The following is an 18930-nucleotide window of genomic DNA, read 5'->3' on the forward strand; positions in this document are numbered from 1 at the left end:
AACTTTTTACAGGAACTAGAGCTATTTCTACCTTCCCTGCACTGACATACAGCAGGAATCTCTTGTAAGATGTGGCAAGCTGGGAAAGTATTAGAGAAAATGTCATCGTGTTCTTGCTCTGTTCCTTAGTTGTGTGTGGGCATCTGCTTTTGGCCGTTGTTGGGTACAGGTGCAGCACTTGGATCTGAATACACTGCTCTCACATTGGGTGGTATTGATGGCAGCAGAAAATCAGTACAGATTTAAACAGTAAATTTTGGAGATCGTCTGCTGACGGGTGGTTTGTGGCAGGCTTTTTGTGAGGAGATGAGTGTCCTGGCTGTTGGCTCAGGGCAATTCATGATCTTGTCACTTAGGGTTTCTAAGCTAATGATACCAATTTTCTGAGGCAAAAGGGATTTGAGTGTAAGACCAATAAATCGTCTTTCCTTCTAGGAAAGTGTATTTTCTAGTCATTGTAATGTAGAAGTGAGAGACCTCAAGAGATCAGTTAAGCCAGCGCTACAGATGAGATCACTATAGGAACCCCTTGAAATGCAGATGCAATTGGAGATGGAATTGAGACTTTTTTTGGTAATAAATTTTCAACCAGATGCAAACTCAATCTTTTTTTTTTTCCTTCCCTCAATGTAAGTGCTAGGAAGCAAATGACAGGAAGATTTTTTTTTTCTTTCCTATCTCTTGAGAGCCGTGTACTCCAAGGTGCATGGAAATCTCAGGGGAAATCAGAGGCAGCACTGACCTAAAATGTACTTTTCATCTAAGAACATTATGCAGGGCAGTGTCAAAAACTTTTTCTGAATTCTGCTGAAGCGTACACATCTGCCTGATCCCATAGGGCAGTTTCCCAGTTTAAGAAAGTTAAGTAGGTTGGATGGCACTGGGGTGAGACCACTGTTTGTTCATTTGTCCCAAATCTTTCCAAGTGTAGTTACGGGTTTACAATAAGTTATCAGCAGGAAAGTGCCTTTAAGCCTCGTAGGGTGTGGAGAAGGATTGGCCGGAACAAAAATATTTTCAACTGTGAAGACCAGAACAAAATACCCGTAGTGTAGTTCGTTGCTTTGTTATTTGGTATTTGATCATGAATTAAATTGCTGCCTTTGAGGCTCGAGGATCTGCAGCTCCATGATCCTTGCATCCCAGTTCTGATGTTGTTGAACGTGCCGCTGCTGATTGTTTTGAGAGAAACAGAGTAATTAAACATGACAAGTAATAGAGTTGAGGCAAATTTCATAACATGGGAATACAGATATAATTACTGCATACCAAATAAATCCTATCAAGAGCACCAATTAACCAAGAGTCTAAAGCATCTGACAACCTTGCTGTAGTGCTGCGTATGTGTAAAATTTGCTCTTTTGACACCTGTTGGGTATGAAAACTCATGCTTACGCTTCTCCTGCTGTTTGAACAGGTAATTAGGTACAAAAACTAATTAATCACAACTTGTTTGTTCTAACATGGAAGACAAAGTTGTAGTCAGTTGTTTGGAGGCAAATTTCTTCAGCTTTTGAGCAAAGGACATGAAGTGCACCTGCTGCACTTGAGCTGAACAGTCAGCTCTCCTGCTGCTGGCGAGCTGTGCTAAGCTTTTATCCACACCTTTGGGATTCCTTCTAAAGAAGCAAGTGGGATTTGAAGCAAGCAAAAGAAAGGGCTTTAATGCAGAGCTGTTAGAGGTGATTTTAAAGAGATGCTGAACAATTAGCTGAGATAGAGTTGGCTGTTGGCTGGCAGAGTGGCTGGAAGGGGTTAAGGAGCTGCCTTGCTGCACCCTGGTGGTGATGGTGGTGATGTCTGAGTCCCTGCAGTGACTCTGGCTGCAGGTGTGGGTGCAGCCAGTTACTGCCTGGCTTGGCTCTAACTTCTCCCCAGGGCTGCTCTCAGTGAGTTCTCCTCCCAGCCGGTCCTCATGTCTGGGATTGCCCCAGCCCAAGTGCAGCACCTTGCACCTGGACTTGTTGAACCTCACGAGGTTCACGTGGGCCCACTTCTGCCCAGGTCCCTTTGGATGGCATCCCTTCCTTCTGCTGTATGGACTGCACCACCCAGCTTGGTGTCATCTGCAAATTCGCCCAGGGTGCACTTGGTCCCACTGTCTGTGTTGTTGATAAAGGTATGAAACAACACCGGTCCCAGGACAGACCCCTGAGGGACATGGCCCATCACCATCGCCCTAACCTTATCTCCATTAATGTGCCCAATGCTTCAGAAAAAATCTAGAAAAACTGTTGAGTGGCAGCAAGGCTTTGGATTATCTCAGTTGTTAATGAAAGTGCAGCTTGTGGGCTGTGTGTTTTGATGGTCATACCTGGTTTCCCATCTGACTGATGCTTTTCTTTCTTTCCAGGCTGTGACAGCACTGGTGAAGAACTACCCGAAGCACATGGTTTCGTCGATGCAGCAGATCCTGCCCATCGTCTGGAATACCCTTACGGAAAGTGCTGCCTTATATCCTTTGCAGTGAATGGTTTTAACTCGATTAGACCAAGACAAACTATCTCCTACGCCACGAGGACCAGAACTACGAGTCTGTTGGATAGATTTATGGGATATCTGTTACTTAGTAGGCTCCATAAAGTTTCTTTTGGCTTAAGTCAACTCTGAATGACGTGAGCACCAACAGTAGGCTATAGAATTGTGTCCAATCTGCAGTATTTCTGGTACTATTCACTGAAAATTACCTTCTTAGAAAGTTGTCCCAGGTTGGATGAGGCCCTGGGCAACCGGATTTAGTGCGTGGCATCCCTGCCCATAGCAGGGGGTTGGAACTGGGTGGTCTTTAAGGTCCCTTCCAACCCAAGCTGCCCAACGATTCTATGTCTAGTCACAATGTAAAGACTTTAAAGAAGAATCTACAGTATCCCTTCGTACTGCAGCAGTACGAATGAGTGGTTATGCTTGCTGCAGAAGTTGAATTTGATTTGCATTTTGAATGTTATCACTTAGTCATTACTTTGCAGCACAATCTGCTATGTTAAAGAGGCATTCTGTTGGTAGTTTTCCCAGGACGTGCAAACCGACAAGTCAAATCTTTCCATATTGTTAATCCAGAAGTTGCTGGTTTAGCTTTTTGTAGTGAGGCAGTAAGTTACAGAATACTGAGCCTTCTTGTAGCTTTTTGTGAACTTTCTGAATTGGCACCAGGACTGGGCAGTGTGTTGCAGTAATAACACAAGGGTTGATTTCATTTTTCCTCTGTAATCTAACAAGCATGGCTGTTCGAGAGAGCACAGATCTGACCTTTTCATACCAAAGTTGCCTGGACAGTCTTTTGTTTCACAATCCTACTGCATTTTTTTAAAGACACCTGTTAAAACACAAGGAGCTGTTTGCTAAATTGCTGATAGTGTATTTCTTCCCCTCCTGTCCTGACTCCCACTGCAGTTCTGCTGGCAGCTGAGCTGACAAAATAGTTTTTGTTTGCAAAAGGGGAGTCTCATCCTTCCTTCCCTTGGGTTTGCTCTGGCATGTGTTGGATCTGTCAGCTCACTATCCCAGAAGAATCCTCCTTCCTCTCCGCTCCCAGGTTAGTTTTCTGCCACCTCCCAGTGTAGGAGCAGAGCCAGCACCAGGCAGCATGTGGGAGCACATTGTGGCTCCTCGCCCTCAGCAGCACTGAAGTCTAGAATAGGCTCCTTGTCCCCTGGGAAGGTTGAGTCTGAGTGGTTCCATTCTGGCAAAGTTTAAATACAGGTGAAGTTTTGGGTTACCTTGGAGGATTTGGTTTACGTGTATCAAATTATCTTGGGGATCTGTCAGGTGATGGAGAAATGGTCTCTGAAACTGGGCAGTGGACAAAGTCAGGAACTCCTGTGGCTTGTCTTCCGTTTGAAGCACAGGAGTGTGTGCAAGTCAGTGTTTTGTAAGAAAGAAAACATCTCAATTAATGGGAATTTTAATTCCTAAGTAGATGCAGCTCCTCAGAAATGCACGTTTGCTTAACTCCAACTACTTATGTGAGAACAGAAGTAAATTATACAGAGGAGGTGGAGGATCCTGTGGATTCCGATGGTAAGAACTTGTTCAACTGCACTTCTGAGCTCTCATATGAAGAGGAATGGACTTACCTAAATACTACTGTTGCCAAAACAGTTGCAGAAACACCTTAGGAGTTTGTGATAATGTACATTTACGCTGTTACGACACCATCCATCACTTCTTTCCAAGTTTCATTTGACTGTGATCAATGAAGCTGCATAATTTAAGGTTTCTAATGACTCAAGGAGTGAGGTTTACAGCAATTTTGAGGTAAACATAATGGGACAAAAGAAAACCGAACAGGTTTTAGGTTGGGCTTGATCATTTTTAATGAGGGGTGTGCAGTGATGTGGGAAAAGAGCAGAAAGTGATGAGGTCAGACATCCTCCTGGGGCTGCTGCTGTCCTAGCTAGTACAGGAGTAAGAATAAACATCACCCCGCCAGACAGCCTAACAGTCTGTAATTATATTTGGCACCCATTTTTACCTTTCTCTGTGTTAGCATATTCAGTCACGTTGCTTTTTTCACTTTCTTCTTTTTTCAGGTGAAGTATTGGGATTTGAAAATCTGGTGTTCAGCATATTTGAATTTGTTCATGCCTTGTTGGAAAACAACAAATTTAAGAGCACAGTGAAGAAGGCTTTGCCAGAGCTGATTTATTACATCCTCCTTTACATGCAGATCACAGAGGAGCAGGTGAGCATGTTTTTCTTGTGTAGGAAGCAAATGAGATAGGAGATTTAAAACAGTTAATGTCCTAGGAAGTGTTTCAGTGAATGCAAGCTGCTGTAATCTAATAGGCTGTTCTGTCAATTTACTGTGCCAGGAATTAGGGCAGTAGCATCCAGATGTTCCTACAGAGTATAATGTGGACAGCAGATGAAGGAATATACAGTGAAAATGAGGATTATTATGCTGAAAGGGCTAGCCAGGTTTCTGTGATAGTGAAGGGATTGTGTGGGTAGCATGAAATAATGTTTACTGAAATTCTTCATGCCTTCTGGCCTCCCAAGCCTGTGAGCCATCTTCTGCTTCTCCTGTTTAGGCAGGCATGCATAAAAACAGGCACTCTGTTAAAGATTCATCTGCTTCTCCCGTTCCTCATCTATAAATAAAGCCATGTAGCATTGATTCCAGGTCAGTCATTAGTTTGTCAAATTCTGATTTCAAATGAGGAGCCGTAGAGCAAGGTGAATGCAGTACAGAGCAGGCCTCCTCTTTTCAAAGGTTTCTCTGATAGAATATGAGAAAAATCAGCTACAGAAAATGACAGAGAAATTCTGAAAGTAGTTTTGGCAAAAGTTAGGTTACTGGGAACAGAAAAGCTGTCTTTTACACTTGTTCTTCTGAATTTGGTATTCACCGTGTCCTTCTTGTCTCCTTTCTGTTCCAGATAAAAGTTTGGACTGCAAATCCACAACAGTTTGTGGAGGATGAAGATGATGATACTTTTTCATATACTGTGAGGATTGCCGCACAAGATCTCTTGCTGGTAGGAAAGGTGTTCCACATTTAGAAGCAGCCAAAATAACAATAATAAATAATGAATTTAGCTTTATGTGGGGCATTTGGAGAAATGTCCAGTTTCTTAGAGTCTGTGCAATTAAACATTATTATTTCCTTCTGTGCAGGCTGTGGCTGCTGATTTCCAGAATGAGAGTGCCACTGCTTTGGCTGCAGCAGCTACCAGGCACCTGCAGGAAGCTGAGCAGGCTAAAAACAACGGTGCTGAGCACTGGTAAGGAGATGGGGCAGCAGGGAGTGACAGTGATAAAAGTGGCAGGCTGTTTTGGAGCGCTGAGTGCAGCACAAGTCAATCACGTTTTCTTCTTGTGGCATTACTGCTGATGGGCAAGGATTGCATTTGGGGACTTCTAAGAAGAAGAAAAAGGAAGTACAGCAGCTCTCAGACCAGATACAGAAGTCTTCATGTGGCAGACTTTCAGCCACTCCTAGCACAAACTATCTGTCCCAGGCTCCCTCTGTCCAGGCCCTGACAGTTCCTTGAAACATGTCATTGGAAGCCGTTATTGGTTATATGTGATCTGAAGAGATGTTGACAGTAACTTCGCTTTCTGGTCAGTTAAATGGGCTCAGAATTTCAGGCATATCTTTTGTTTTTTGTTTTTAGTGATGTAAAGAGGAGATTTAGGTGCTATGTGCAAATACATATGTTCAATTTGAGAACTTTAAAGTCACAATTTTTAATATTACCTGGGGATAGGAAAACACTCAGTTGAAAGAGGACCTGATTGCTGTTCCAGAACTGTTCTCTCTTGGTTTTACAGTGCAGTAGTTCAGTGTTTGTGTTGATCTGAAGATCAGTGTCTGAATAGCCACTCTGTATAGTGAGCAGCAACTGAACGCCTGAGCAGTCAGACATGAGTCCCTGTCTGCCTTGAATGTGATAAATTGTAAAGGAGGTTATTTACTTCACAGACAAAACCAAGGAGGAGTGTTATTTGCCCATAACCCCATTTCCTCCTACTTAACAAAATGTAATTTAAAAATAAACTTCTTAAAATCACTGAGGTACTGGGCACCATACTGCTTCTGCACATAGAATAATTGGTCTTTTGAAATTCTCTGCTTCAGGATCAAGAAAATAGTTGTGATAGCTTAGGCCAAAAAAGATAATAATGTTTTTTCTTCAGATTTTTTATATATTTATTGAGATGATGGTGTGGGGAACACCTAAAAACATCTGAATTCCTTTACAGGTGGAAGATACATGAAGCTTGTATGCTTGCCCTGGGCTCTGTGAAGTCTATTATTACAGACAGTGTGAAGAATGGTCGGATACACTTTGATATGCACGGCTTCCTGACCAACGTCGTTCTTGCAGACCTCAACCTCTCAGGTACGTGGGCCCTGGCTATTATTCAAGTACTTCTAAGTGCCTTGGAAATCACTTACAAATGGAAGCGTTGGATGAATTAGGTTTCTGTGTGCATGTGGTGGTGTGAGTGCAGTTGGGCACATTGCACGTGTTGAAACGGCCAACATTTTGTCTTCTGGATGCACACATGCTACAAAATCTAATGCAAGTCATTTAAATGTGAACCACTGTGCCTTCAGTTCAAACAGTTATCTGGATCCTTGAACCTGTCTGGCTTGGAGATGGAAGGGCAATTATGGAAAATATCTGTTCTGTTGTCTTTTATCAGCTTCTGGGAAAGACACCAGCAGTATTTAACAGGCTTCAGATTGCTACAGTGCCATAACAACCCATTTTCTTTAAGCTGAGGCTGATGCTAGTCATAGCAGATGAACTCAAGTAATATTTCTAGCTGAGTAGGATCTTATTAGTGGGAACCAGGCTTCTGGTTTCTATATTGTCATAAATCAGCATCAAAAAGTCAAAGGAGTTGTTGAGAATTGGACTTCTAAAGTCCTTGCAAATAAACAAAATTTGCGAAGTTCAGGTGAATATGAGCAGTATTAGTGAGTCTATGTTAAGCTGTGTCAGTGCAGAAAAAAATAAATTGCTGGATAATCAAAGAAACATTTGTTCAGCTGATTACAAAGTAGTTTTTATTTTTCTTCACAGCTGATTTTGATTGAAGAAATTAGAAAGTGTAAAGCGTGTTTAAAAATAAAAAGACAGTAGCTGTTTACATCTATTTACCCACATCCACATTATGTAGCGTTGGTTGTAAGTGAGCTATTGTGCTCTAGAAAGAGCTCCTGGAGTTGATACAGGCAGTTCTCAGAGGAGAGTTCAGTGCTCAGTAATGGTAAATAAGACAAAGGAATCTTCTTTTTTATAATATCTGCTTAAAAAAACAAGTTTTTCTCTTGCTGCACGTTTTGCATGCAATTTTTGATGTCCTCGTATTAATATTTGCAGGATTATAATGGCAGTAAAGGTGCTGTGGGATAGAGAATGCCATTTCTTTGAGGATAGCCTAAACAGATAAGAGTACTCAGCCTAAAAAGGCAGAAGAGTTAAGTATGATAAAGGTATCTCATACCTAGCTAAGTGTAGAACAAGGGAGCAGAGAATGACTCCACTCTCTCTGGTGCTGTTGAACGTTGCTCTGCAACTGTAAGGGGATGGCTGGAAACCAGAGAAGTAATCTATAGAAGAAAAACCACTTTTTACATGGTCTGTTCTTCTAACTTCCCCATAGCTTCTGCTGTTTGCTTCTCTTGGTGACAGAATATTGAGCTACTTTAGTAGGAATTACTATAAAAGCCTTCATTCTCTTCCTTCTACTTTTGTTCTGGTGATCAGTAAGCATTTATTGCTGTACTGATGAACAAATTCAAGTGTATCTAGTTGAGAGAAGTAATTTTAAACAGAAGAGAAATTATTGTTTTAAGTAACTAAGAAAAAAAAGGATTCTATCCGTGAACAAAAATTATTTACCTGAATACTGGTCTTCTGTGTCCATAACTCAACTGCTCTGCTACCGGGGTGACAAGATTTTGGATAATAGATGGAAGCAATTGTAATTTTAAACTCATTAAACTTAGTTTAAAACCACTGTTTTGTTTTTGGTTGGTTGGTTTTCTTTTAGTGTCTCCTTTTCTCTTGGGCCGTGCTCTTTGGGCTGCCAGCCGTTTCACAGTGGCGATGTCTCCAGAATTAATCCAGCAGTTCCTGCAAGCGACTGTCAGCGGTCTGCACGAAACCCAGCCGCCTTCTGTCCGAATCTCTGCAGTCAGAGCCATCTGGGGGTAAGCAAATGCGAAGAAACTCCAAAGCCCCAGGTGGTATACATTACACTTCTAAATGTGGTACTTTAAAATACAACAATTAGAAAAAATATGACATGGAATGAATATGAGATTAAAAGTGGAAATGAGCAGGTTCAAAGTAGACTTAACTCTGATGAGGAATAACAAGTTGAGATTCAAAGTTAGCTACAGGAAAATGTTACAATGGATACAGTCCCAAAGAGAAGCAGAACTAGGGAGTGATAACAACCATATAGGACCAGGTTAGTCCTATGCAGGCACAAAGATGGCTGAATAACATAATTTGTCCTTGTGGCGCAAATCAGGGCAATAAGGAATGCTTGCTTTTTTCCATCCTGTTTTTGTAAAGAAGCTATAAAACCTCCTGCTCTATTGGTTCTAAAGCAAAAATTGAAAATTAGTTTTTAAAACCACACACACACGTAAACACACAGCCTTACCCCCAACCAACTCGCCTTTATTTGTGTTGAAATGACACGGGTATTTTGTTATTGCTGAAATTGTTTCATCTTTCCTAGCTCACTTGTAGAACATAGTAATTAAACACTGCGTAAGCAGTGACACTCTTGTAGAATGGTTGGACCAGATGATCTTGGAGGGCTTTGCCAACTTGTACGATCCTGTGATTTTAAGGAAAAAGGATAGGTGGGGTGAAATATTCATTCATATATATATAACCCAGTGTTAAATGTATAAATCACTTCAAATATGTTCTGCACGTTTTTATGTATCTTGCCTAGGTACTGTGACCAGCTGAAGATCTCTGAGAGCACCCACGTGTTGCAGCCTTTCCTTCCTAGCATTCTCGACGGACTGATCCACTTGGCAACTCAGTTCAGTTCAGAGGTCCTCAACCTTGTGATGGAGACGCTGTGCATTGTCTGTACGGTAGACCCAGCATTTACAGCAAGCGTGGAGAACAAAATCTGCCCCTTCACAATTGCAATCTTTTTGAAGTACAGCAACGGTATGCATTTAAATGACGTTTTCAAAGTACGGTTGTTTTTGCTAATGGATCCTGGCCAGGATTATCACTGTGCTGAAAACATAACGAATCAATGTTCGTTCCATTATAATTTATATTGTAAAGCTAGAAGAGAAACTTTCTGCTATGCAGATTTGAAATAGCAGTAGCAAAAAATGAGATGTCTTTGTTAGCATGTTTTAGTAAATGGTGCTTTCTCTCTCCAGATCCAGTTGTTGCTTCTCTTGCCCAAGATATCTTTAAGGAGCTAGCTCAGATAGAAGCCTGCCAGGGTCCAATGCAGATGAGGCTAATACCAACTCTTGTCAGCATCATGCAGGCCCCTGCTGACAAGATCCCAGCAGGGCTTTGTGCAGTAAGTGCTATAGTGGTACCTGGTCTTAGCTGGAGATGATTCCCTGTTCTTTAACATACAGGATGGTTGGTCTGCAGAGCAGGAAGGCTGCTTTTAAAGTGCTTTCGAACAATGACTTCAGTGCTTGGTAGAGGTTTCTTTGTGGAGAGAAGGCAAACTGCAGGTGGGGGGAGATGTTTCCAAAAGTAAACTGTTGCTATGGACTTATTCCAATCTCTGCAGCATATCCTGAGTTGTTTTGCTTTGCCATAGCCTTGTTTCACCAGTGACAGTCTTTCCTTTTTGGTGGAATGTTCTCCAGCAGGATGTGTAACAATTCCCTACCTTTTTTTTTCTGAGACCTTTTCTGATTTATACATGACTTGTATAAATTGCTGGAGATAAATTATACAGGTTTGTCACTTCTGTAAAAAGTCCACTTATAAAAGGTTAAGCACTGACTGTATAGAATAATTGTATGGAAGTAAGCCCATAAATACCATAAATAGTAGGTAATTAAATTTAAATCGATAAAAGCAAAATTGATCAAGTTAGCTAGAACAGTTCTCTGGCTGTACTGATCACTGTATATCAGGATACTGTACATCCCTGTGGAACTGTTTCCCATATTAAGTTGTTTTAAACTGCTTTTTAATGTTTGAACTGCCTTAAGAACTTCTACAGTGCATAGTGTCATGTGTCTGTGTCAGATACTGGGACTGTGGGTGCATGACTCCAAGATCCTCTGATTTTAAAATAAATGACTAGTTTGTCAAGTCAGGATGTGATGGTAGTACTGGGTCACATCTCTCCTGTTTATGACTTTGGTGCTTGCAGTGCTGACCGATGCTGACTTCACATACTGTGGCTTCTGTTGTAACAGTGCTTTTGTTTCTGTTTTCCTTTCAGACTTCTATTGATATATTGACCACAGTTGTGAGGAACACAAAACCTCCTCTGTCCCAGCTCCTGATCTGCCAAGCATTCCCTGCAGTGGCTCAGTGCAGCCTGAACACAGATGACAATGCTACCATGCAGGTAACACTGCAGGGAGTGGTAAGAACAGCAGGGCTAGGCGAGTTCAAGAGAGGTGACCAAATGAGACAGTTGGCAAAACCTTCAAGGGAGCCCAGGCTTTGCTTGCCCATGGCTATTTTGGCAGCTCCTCAGGAGCTGCCTACAATTTATCTGTAGGCCCCCACCTGCAGTTTGTCCTTAAAGCATTGCTGTTTGGGTACTTGCAATGACTTTTACCAATCATTCCTTAATTTGGAAGATCAGAGTGAGTAGAGCAGCAGCCTTGGTTTTTTTTTTGTTTTTTTTTTTCCTATTTCAGGGCTCTGGAGGAGCCCTAAAACTTAGAAAACTTACTGCTTTTCACATTCCTTCGTAATAACATTCATGACAGCTAGGAATGGCAGAGGCAGTCTGCAGGAACACTCTCAGGCATGGGGAAGCAAAAGACCTTCTTCTACACCCTGCTTCTAGCAGTTTTCTCCTGTACTCATGTAGGTGGAAAAAGATGGGAAGGAGAGGGCAAACTTATTCTTGGTTGAGCCACTTATTGAATGGAGAGATAGCAAAGCTTCATCTCACAGTGGTAGTGCTTACCTTTGTTACCTCTGCTGTTACCTGGTGGTGGCTTTAGGGTATTTAAGCAAGCAGGAAAAAAACACAACTTCTGAAGCTAAAAGTGCAGAGTGCCTTCTCGTTCTGTCTACTAGCTGGCTTCTAAATAACAAAGATAATTTCGTTTCCTTACACAGGGATTTTTTAGTGCAAGATCCCCTTTGTCATGTGAACATGGACCATTGAAATGGCTTTCCATAAATAACATACCAGCAAGAATAGATTAGAGACCAACAAGAAGAAGGTGGAGACCAGTGTACTGGTTGCTGTGCTGGATCTTCATTTTGAGAAGATTTTTTTAAGATTGCAGCTTGGCTGCTGGTTTGTTTTGTTCATGCTGTACTTTGCTGTCTTCATCTCTCACTTGTTAGAATCTCTTGGAATTTCTCTGAGTAACAAAACCAACACAAACATAACTATTTCAGGTTGACTTTGTGTTTGCTAGGTGATCCTCATGATGTTTGGGTAGGTGAAGAGTGACTGTCTTCATAATGAACGGAAATATTTTGAAATATTTTTTAAATTATTTTGAAATCCAGGCAGCCATTTTATTGTATACAAGAGATGTTGAATCTTTCACAGTGCCACCAGTTTGCCCATTGTTGTCATCTTGGCTAAGGGGTTTTGGGGAGTGGTTAAAGGAGATGTCTTCCCATGTTGCTCTTCCACACAGCTAGGAAGGCAAATCCTAACACGATCACTTTCTTGTTTAGAATGGCGGCGAGTGTCTGCGTGCGTACGTCTCGGTGGCGCTGGAGCAAATTGCGCAGTGGCATGATGAGCAAGGCCACAATGGGTTGTGGTATGTGATGCAGGTGGTGAGCCAGCTTCTAGATCCAAGGACGTCAGAATTCACTGCTGCCTTTGTGGGCAGGCTGGTCTCCACTTTAATTTCCAAAGCAGGAAGTGAGCTGGGAGAGAACCTGGACCAGATCCTGAGAGCTATCCTGAGCAAAATGCAACAAGCGGAGACGCTCAGTGTAATGCAGGTGAGCAGGCCAGGCACACAGGAAAATAATTAGAAGTGTTGGAGGAAAAAATGATCAGATTTTTTCTTTAGTTGTGTATCTGATTATTTATGGTAGTGCAATTGGAGGTTCTGCACGTCCCCTGAAGCAGTCAGGGAAATGCCTGCTTTATTCATACAGAGTTGTCCAGATTACTCGGTAAGTTGGGTTCTTGTTGGGTAAGCTTTAATGCACCTTAAATAGTCTCTCATGACCTTGTGCTTGCAAGCAGTGAACGTTTAGAAGAAACCTTTAGAACTTGAAGTAGAGATACTGTGGCAAAAGCATGTTTTCAGGTGTTTCTATGTTTTTTTCCTAGAATGAATGAATACCTTGGAGTTGAGACAAGGTGAACTTTTGGTGACAGGAGGTGTAGTTGGCCTGCATCAGGCCAGACAAGAGCCTCACAATCACTTCTAGGCTTGATTTACTTTTAGTCACATGGTTTTATAGAACATTTTTATGCCAGTAGTCTTTATTCTTCATCCTGTCTTTCTTGTCTGTGCCCTTAATGTGGAACAGCAAGTGATGCCTGCCCTGATTTCCAAGCCGCAGCTGTGGGAAGGCAATTTGCTGGCCCTGTTGCAAGGTCCCGTTGTTTGGCAAGATCCCACCTTTGCCCTCAGTGAAGCACTTGGCTGAGGCTCATCTGCTCTAACCCTTTCATCTTGGGCGCATTTCTGATTTTTATATGTGCATTTTTCAAGCCAGCACATGGCAAAGCAGGAAGGTCATTCAGATGTCAGTACAGATTTTTATCTTAAAGCCTTGATTTTTTTTTTTCCCCCCTGGGAAACATTGTTTGTTCATAACTGTTCAGAAGGGCTCTCACTTTGTCCATTTGGGGATTTAAAAGATCCAGAAGCTTAAATCTGAACTAGTTACATGAAGCCCCTGTACCTGGGGAAGAGAAACAAGCCTCTCGTGATGCTAAATCTCTCCCCTGTCTTGAGATGGGTCTTTGGAGTGGGACAGCTTTTCCCTGAGGAAGCCTGTAGAGGTGATGTCAGACCTCAAGACTGATATTTAGATACAGGCAGCATGTGGATTCTATTCCTGGTCTTTAGGAGACGGACTGTAAAACTATGTCTTGTAAATACCTTTTTAAATCTTGCAGTTTAGAACCCAAAAACTTGTGTTTGAAGTACATTCAAAATAGAAGTGCTTCTGCATTCTGATGCGATGATATGAGAGAAAGGTGGTCTGTGAGGATGGGGTACCATGGGTGAAAGGGGAAGAGCCTGTGGGTTCTGGCTGTGGATCTTAGCTTGATCTTGGGACATTTGTGTTACACATGCATAGATTTTGAGCTCTGTGTGTACAGGACCACGTGTGCAGCATGTGGTCCAGCAAGCAGACCAGGGCACCTGCGGTATCTGCGTGTTGGCTTGTGATATTTTGCTAGTCAGAAGCCTGCCACCTCCGATTTTTTATTTTTATTTTTTATTTTTAAGTTGTTAATCCTTGCTTTAGGAAGGTTTGCTGGTTGAGAGCATGGGCACGCATAAATTCATTCCTGTAGTGTGTTTTGTGGAGTTAAATATCGCTGCTGCTGGTAATAGCATTCTTGCTTTTCTTGCCTGCTTTGCAGCACACATCTGTGTTCCTCGCAGCTGGTTGTACTTCCTTTACCTCTCGGGGCTGGTGAGCACGGTCTACATTCCTGCAGGGCACTCAGTGACTTGAATATTTGATAAAACCATTTTCAGCTGTTAAATTATGTACAGCTAACGTTTCCCTTTTTCCCTTGCAGTCCTTAATTATGGTGTTTGCTCACTTGGTTCACTCCCAACTGGAACCGCTCCTGGAGTTCCTGTGCAGTCTCCCCGGACCGACTGGCAAGCCTGCCCTGGAGTTTGTGATGGCCGAATGGATGAGCCGGCAGCACTTGTTCTACGGGCAGTACGAAGGCAAAGTCAGGTAGGGCGTTTTGTAAGGATCCATGCACTGACGTTAGCTTAGTGATCATCCCACTGCAGTTAATGCTCTGGGGGTGAGGGAAATGGGAGCTGCTGCAGGCTCGGATTCGTGTGCAGGCATAGGACAGGAGGAAATTTTTTTGTGCCCTGTCAGTTTGGCTCAGGAGAGCTGTGGTAACTGGAGCAATCCCTGCTCTTCCTCTGAGTGCTTCTCTCGCTGCCTCGTGTTTCTGTACAGGAACAGCGTGATCCCAACGGGAAAGGGGTGGCTGTTGCAAGCACAGGACTGCATTTAATGTTGAACTCGTGTGAATGGGATGAGAATAGTTTCAGGCCATGAAATCCCCTTTGTAGACCATGGTAGAGGCTCAGGGTATTGTAGAGGGTTTCCTAAAATAATCTGGTGATTTAATGAGCTCTTAAAAAGTCAATAAAGAAACTGCAACACAGTTTTCTTTCCCTTTCCCTGCAGGAGCACACTTGTGTTCCAGTGGAGGCCGAGTACAATGTTCCAAAGCACAAAATGCTTGGTATTTAAACTTTGTCACAGCTGATGCCTTTGACTTTCTGGAAGTGAGAAGCCCAACAGAACACTGTTAGGGGGTCACGCCAGCTGCCACCTCACATCCTGCTATGTGCTGGAGTGTCATTGTTACAAGGCAGCCCAATAGACTGTGGCATAAGCAATAAGAAAAAGCATCTTTAAAATATAAGTGTTCTTGCTGTTTTCAATCACGTGTAGTCTGTTTTGTCCCTAAGAGCTGTGGTTTATCCCCACTCCGAGGGAGAGCAGGGCTGGGCTGTCTGCGGGGTTCTCTGGAGCTGCTTTTGGCCGTGGGGAAAAGCCAAAGGTGAAGCTGACAGGGAGAACGAGGTTAAACTCTGTTGTACAATGCTGTCTCTGTATCATCCGAGTAGTGGTGAGTCCAGTAGTGGCGAGTCCAGTTTTGGATACTGACAAAAAGCAGGACAAATAGGAAAATTCTGTAATGCTTGTTCTTGGTGCACAAGGGGCAGCTGAATGCCTGCTCTGGAGATTTGTTTCCTATCGACGGTTCACTGTATAAACCAGGTAGTTCTGAGAAATTCTGATCGGTAATTTTCTTATTCCCTACTCCCTAGCTCTGTAGCACTGTGTAAACTTCTCCAGTATGGCATCAACACAGATGACAAGCGACTTCAGGACATTAGGGTAAAGGGAGAAGAAATATTTAATATGGATGAGGGAATACGGACACGATCAAAATCAGCCAAAAGTAAGTAATTACTCTGCTGTTCTTAACAGATATTTTTTTTTAATGTTAGTGGAGGCTACGAATGGCCTTAAAATGGATCTTCGAGGTCACGTAGAGCTGTGGGAGATTTGTTTTTAGAACTAATCCATACATCAGGTGCTTAATGTACCTAGTCCTTGAGAGACTGATCTGGAAGACTCCTGCTGTTTCTGACTTTATCTAGGGGGCTGAGGTGATCATGGGATGGAGAGTTATTCGCTGCTGTTCCGCATCATCGTGTTCCATCTAATGAGATAAACTGATAATATCCTGATGCTTAGTAGCTTCTCTCAGAGGAAAACTTGTTTAGTAAACATAAAGATTAAACAAACAAACAAAAAAGTGATATTTTTTCATGAGACAAACTAACAAATATTTGCAGTGATGTCAACAAGTTAGAGATCACTTCTCAGGACATCTTGACCAGTGTCCTGCATAAGACTTGTCTTACTGAATTGGTTGCACCTGAGATCTTTGATCAGAGGTTACTGTTTAGAGAAAGATGCAGACATTAAATCAGAGAGCGCTGGGCAGTTCCCTCTGGGGAGGGAGAGCTGGGTTCTGCAGCTTGCTGTGTGATGCTCACACACGTTACTGGCAGCCCATCTCGCAGTCAGTGCTCTTCGAGCCTTCAGTTGCTGTATGCTCGGGACAAATGTGGTGATGTGGTTATGCTTCAAAAATAACTAAGCTGACAACCAGGGAAATGAATAGGGAAAGCACTAGGCATTTCGGAGGTAAGCAGCAGTTACAAAACACCTGCTATTTTATTACTCTTTGCTTGAAAAAAAAACCAACAAACCAGCAAACTCAAATATTGTCAGATCAGATAAAATGGTAATTGCTAGCGTTTGAGAACAAAGTTTAAAATTAGTGCTCCCAGTTCATTTATTTGATAGGGTCTTTACTTTTGTAATTAAGGACAAAAATACTATGTCATAATTAAACCCAGCAGAAACCCTGGTGAGAAAAGGTGGGAGCCTGCAGCTTCACAGAGAAGGTAAGCAGGAGAGCCAGGCGTGGGAGTGCAGCACAGCTCGTTTACTTGAAAGCACTCCTAGCCCCGCAACGATAACTTCAGAGAAGAATGCTTAATGAAGTCATCTGTAACTGTGATTTCATTGAGTATACTCACAGACTCATTCAACTGTGAAGATTTTAACCATGCGTTCTCTTCGTTCAAAATATGCAGGATTTCATATTGCAGTTGAGACTTCTGGAAGCTTGTGAAGGTATACAAAAGGAATGGGAAGGAATGTTTGGGTTTTGCTTCTGTCTGTCTTGTTTTCCTCAAAAAAAAAAAAACAAACAAAAAAGGAAAAACAAAATAAACTGGAAGTTTTATTTGCCTGTGAGCATTTTAAACATTCGGTAAAATTAAAAACAACAAAAAGCAACACAACATCAACAAAAAAGGCTTTTTTTTTTTTTTTTAAACAACTTTTATGAAAAGCAGTGAGAATGTGTACTTTTCTTCTCTTATAGATCCTGAACGCTGGACAAACATTCCTTTGTTAGTAAAAATCTTAAAATTAATAATAAATGAACTTTCTAACGCAATGGAAGCAAATGCATCACGACAGACAACCGCAGATTGGAGTCAAGGTAAAACAGGGGGTTGGTTTTCCTCTTTGCATGGCTTAAATCTGCTTTTTAATCTCTTCAGAAGTATTTGCAGTAATAAGAAGCTGACAATAGTAAATATTATTCCTGTAATTACAAAGGTTTAAATAGTAATCCAAAAGATAAGATCAGTCACTATTGTGTATTCTTATACCTGGAAATTATCTTGGGTCACTTTATCTGGAAGATGGGATCTGATCATATCCCACTAAAATTATCCTAGCTTGGTATATCCAGTTTTCTTTTCTTCCTCCCTGTTTGGGGATACATTCTTGCTTCTGCTTTTTGCTTAGCTCCAATTCTTGAGTCAGTCATTCCAAGGAGATGACAGTGGTTGCAGCTTTTTCCCTTTGCCCATCTACTAAAGCAGGGATGTTTGCCTAAAACCTATACAGTCCCTGTATAATGACTGATAGACCGGGCGCCTTGTATTTTGTTTATTTCTAGGTTTATTTATTTTTTTTAACAGATGATTCAAATGATATGTGGGAGGATCAGGAAGAAGATGAGGATGAAGATGAAGGCTTAGCAGGACAGTTCTTATCAGATATTCTGTCCACAAACAAGTATGGTAAGTAACAACTTCAAGGTCATTACTTCCAGATTAAAATAGAGTTGCTGATGTTCTAGTTAGTTTTCTTTCCTTGATAGCAGGCAAGGGGAAGCAGATACACTGGGACTTTGAATAAGGTGGATTTTTTTTTTCCTGTGTGAGAGGGACATGTCTTTGAAGAACACACTGATTAAATGACTGTTTGTCACATGAGAGTTTGGATGCTGTGTAGGCTTTGCATTGCTGTGAGGTTCGTGCAGGTATTTCTTTCAGAAGAGAGTATTGGTGCTCAAAGATGGAGAAGTAGATTGGTGATGGAGATGGAATGACAGTGTCATAGCAGTGGGTGAACTTGCCTGTGGAGTGATCTTGAGAAATAATTGCCGCATAAAGCAGACAGAGCGTGTATAGTATCTCCTTTCCTCTCCTCCCCAGTTTGCATATAGTCTTAGGGGAGAACCTTACAGGCTGATACAGTAAGGGAGACTTCTTACATTAGCACAGAACTGGAAATGTGTCACCCTGGCATAAGATCAAGGCTTAAGATTAATAGTGCACGTAACTAACAAACTTGCTTGTCTGGTATCTTGTGTATGCTCATCTCACCTCTGCATTCCCTGAGAATCCCGCTGCGACCCTTCTTGTTCTGGGATGTATTTTTTTTTCCTAACCACGTGAACTTAAGAAGCAAATATTCTGGATACAAAATTGTTGATGGAGCAGTGCCGAAGCTATTTCTTTGTGGATCTTTGGATTTCAATGGTAGTCCAATAGAACATCCTGAGACACTTTGCTCTGTTTGTTGTTAAAACCTGCTGATTTGCCTCTGACAGATGAGGATTACTATGAAGATGATGAAGAGGATGATCCAGATGCATTAAAGGACCCTCTTTACCAAATAGATCTCCAGGTGATGC

At 42.0% G+C, this 18930-nt stretch overlaps 1 protein-coding gene across 1 annotated transcript in view; it reads left to right on the forward strand.

Annotated features, from left to right (window-relative positions):
* Positions 1-18930, forward strand: part of IPO9 (importin 9) — a gene marked incomplete at its 5' end in the record, with an annotated part of 31149 nt that overhangs the window by 10548 nt on the left and 1671 nt on the right. The window contains 16 exons of the mRNA XM_084302127.1: positions 2354-2454; positions 3959-4017; positions 4530-4681; positions 5379-5477; positions 5617-5723; positions 6706-6845; positions 8509-8668; positions 9430-9656; positions 9881-10029; positions 10918-11046; positions 12351-12626; positions 14398-14564; positions 15686-15819; positions 17323-17442; positions 17930-18031; positions 18847-18923. Of these exons, the coding sequence (XP_084158253.1) occupies positions 2354-2454; positions 3959-4017; positions 4530-4681; positions 5379-5477; positions 5617-5723; positions 6706-6845; positions 8509-8668; positions 9430-9656; positions 9881-10029; positions 10918-11046; positions 12351-12626; positions 14398-14564; positions 15686-15819; positions 17323-17442; positions 17930-18031; positions 18847-18923 (2199 nt within the window). The remainder of the gene's footprint in view (positions 1-2353; positions 2455-3958; positions 4018-4529; positions 4682-5378; positions 5478-5616; positions 5724-6705; positions 6846-8508; positions 8669-9429; positions 9657-9880; positions 10030-10917; positions 11047-12350; positions 12627-14397; positions 14565-15685; positions 15820-17322; positions 17443-17929; positions 18032-18846; positions 18924-18930) is intronic.

The sequence above is a fragment of the Netta rufina genome (genome assembly GCF_964035555.1).
Source record: "Netta rufina genome assembly, chromosome: 26".
Lineage (NCBI taxonomy): Eukaryota > Metazoa > Chordata > Aves > Anseriformes > Anatidae > Netta > Netta rufina.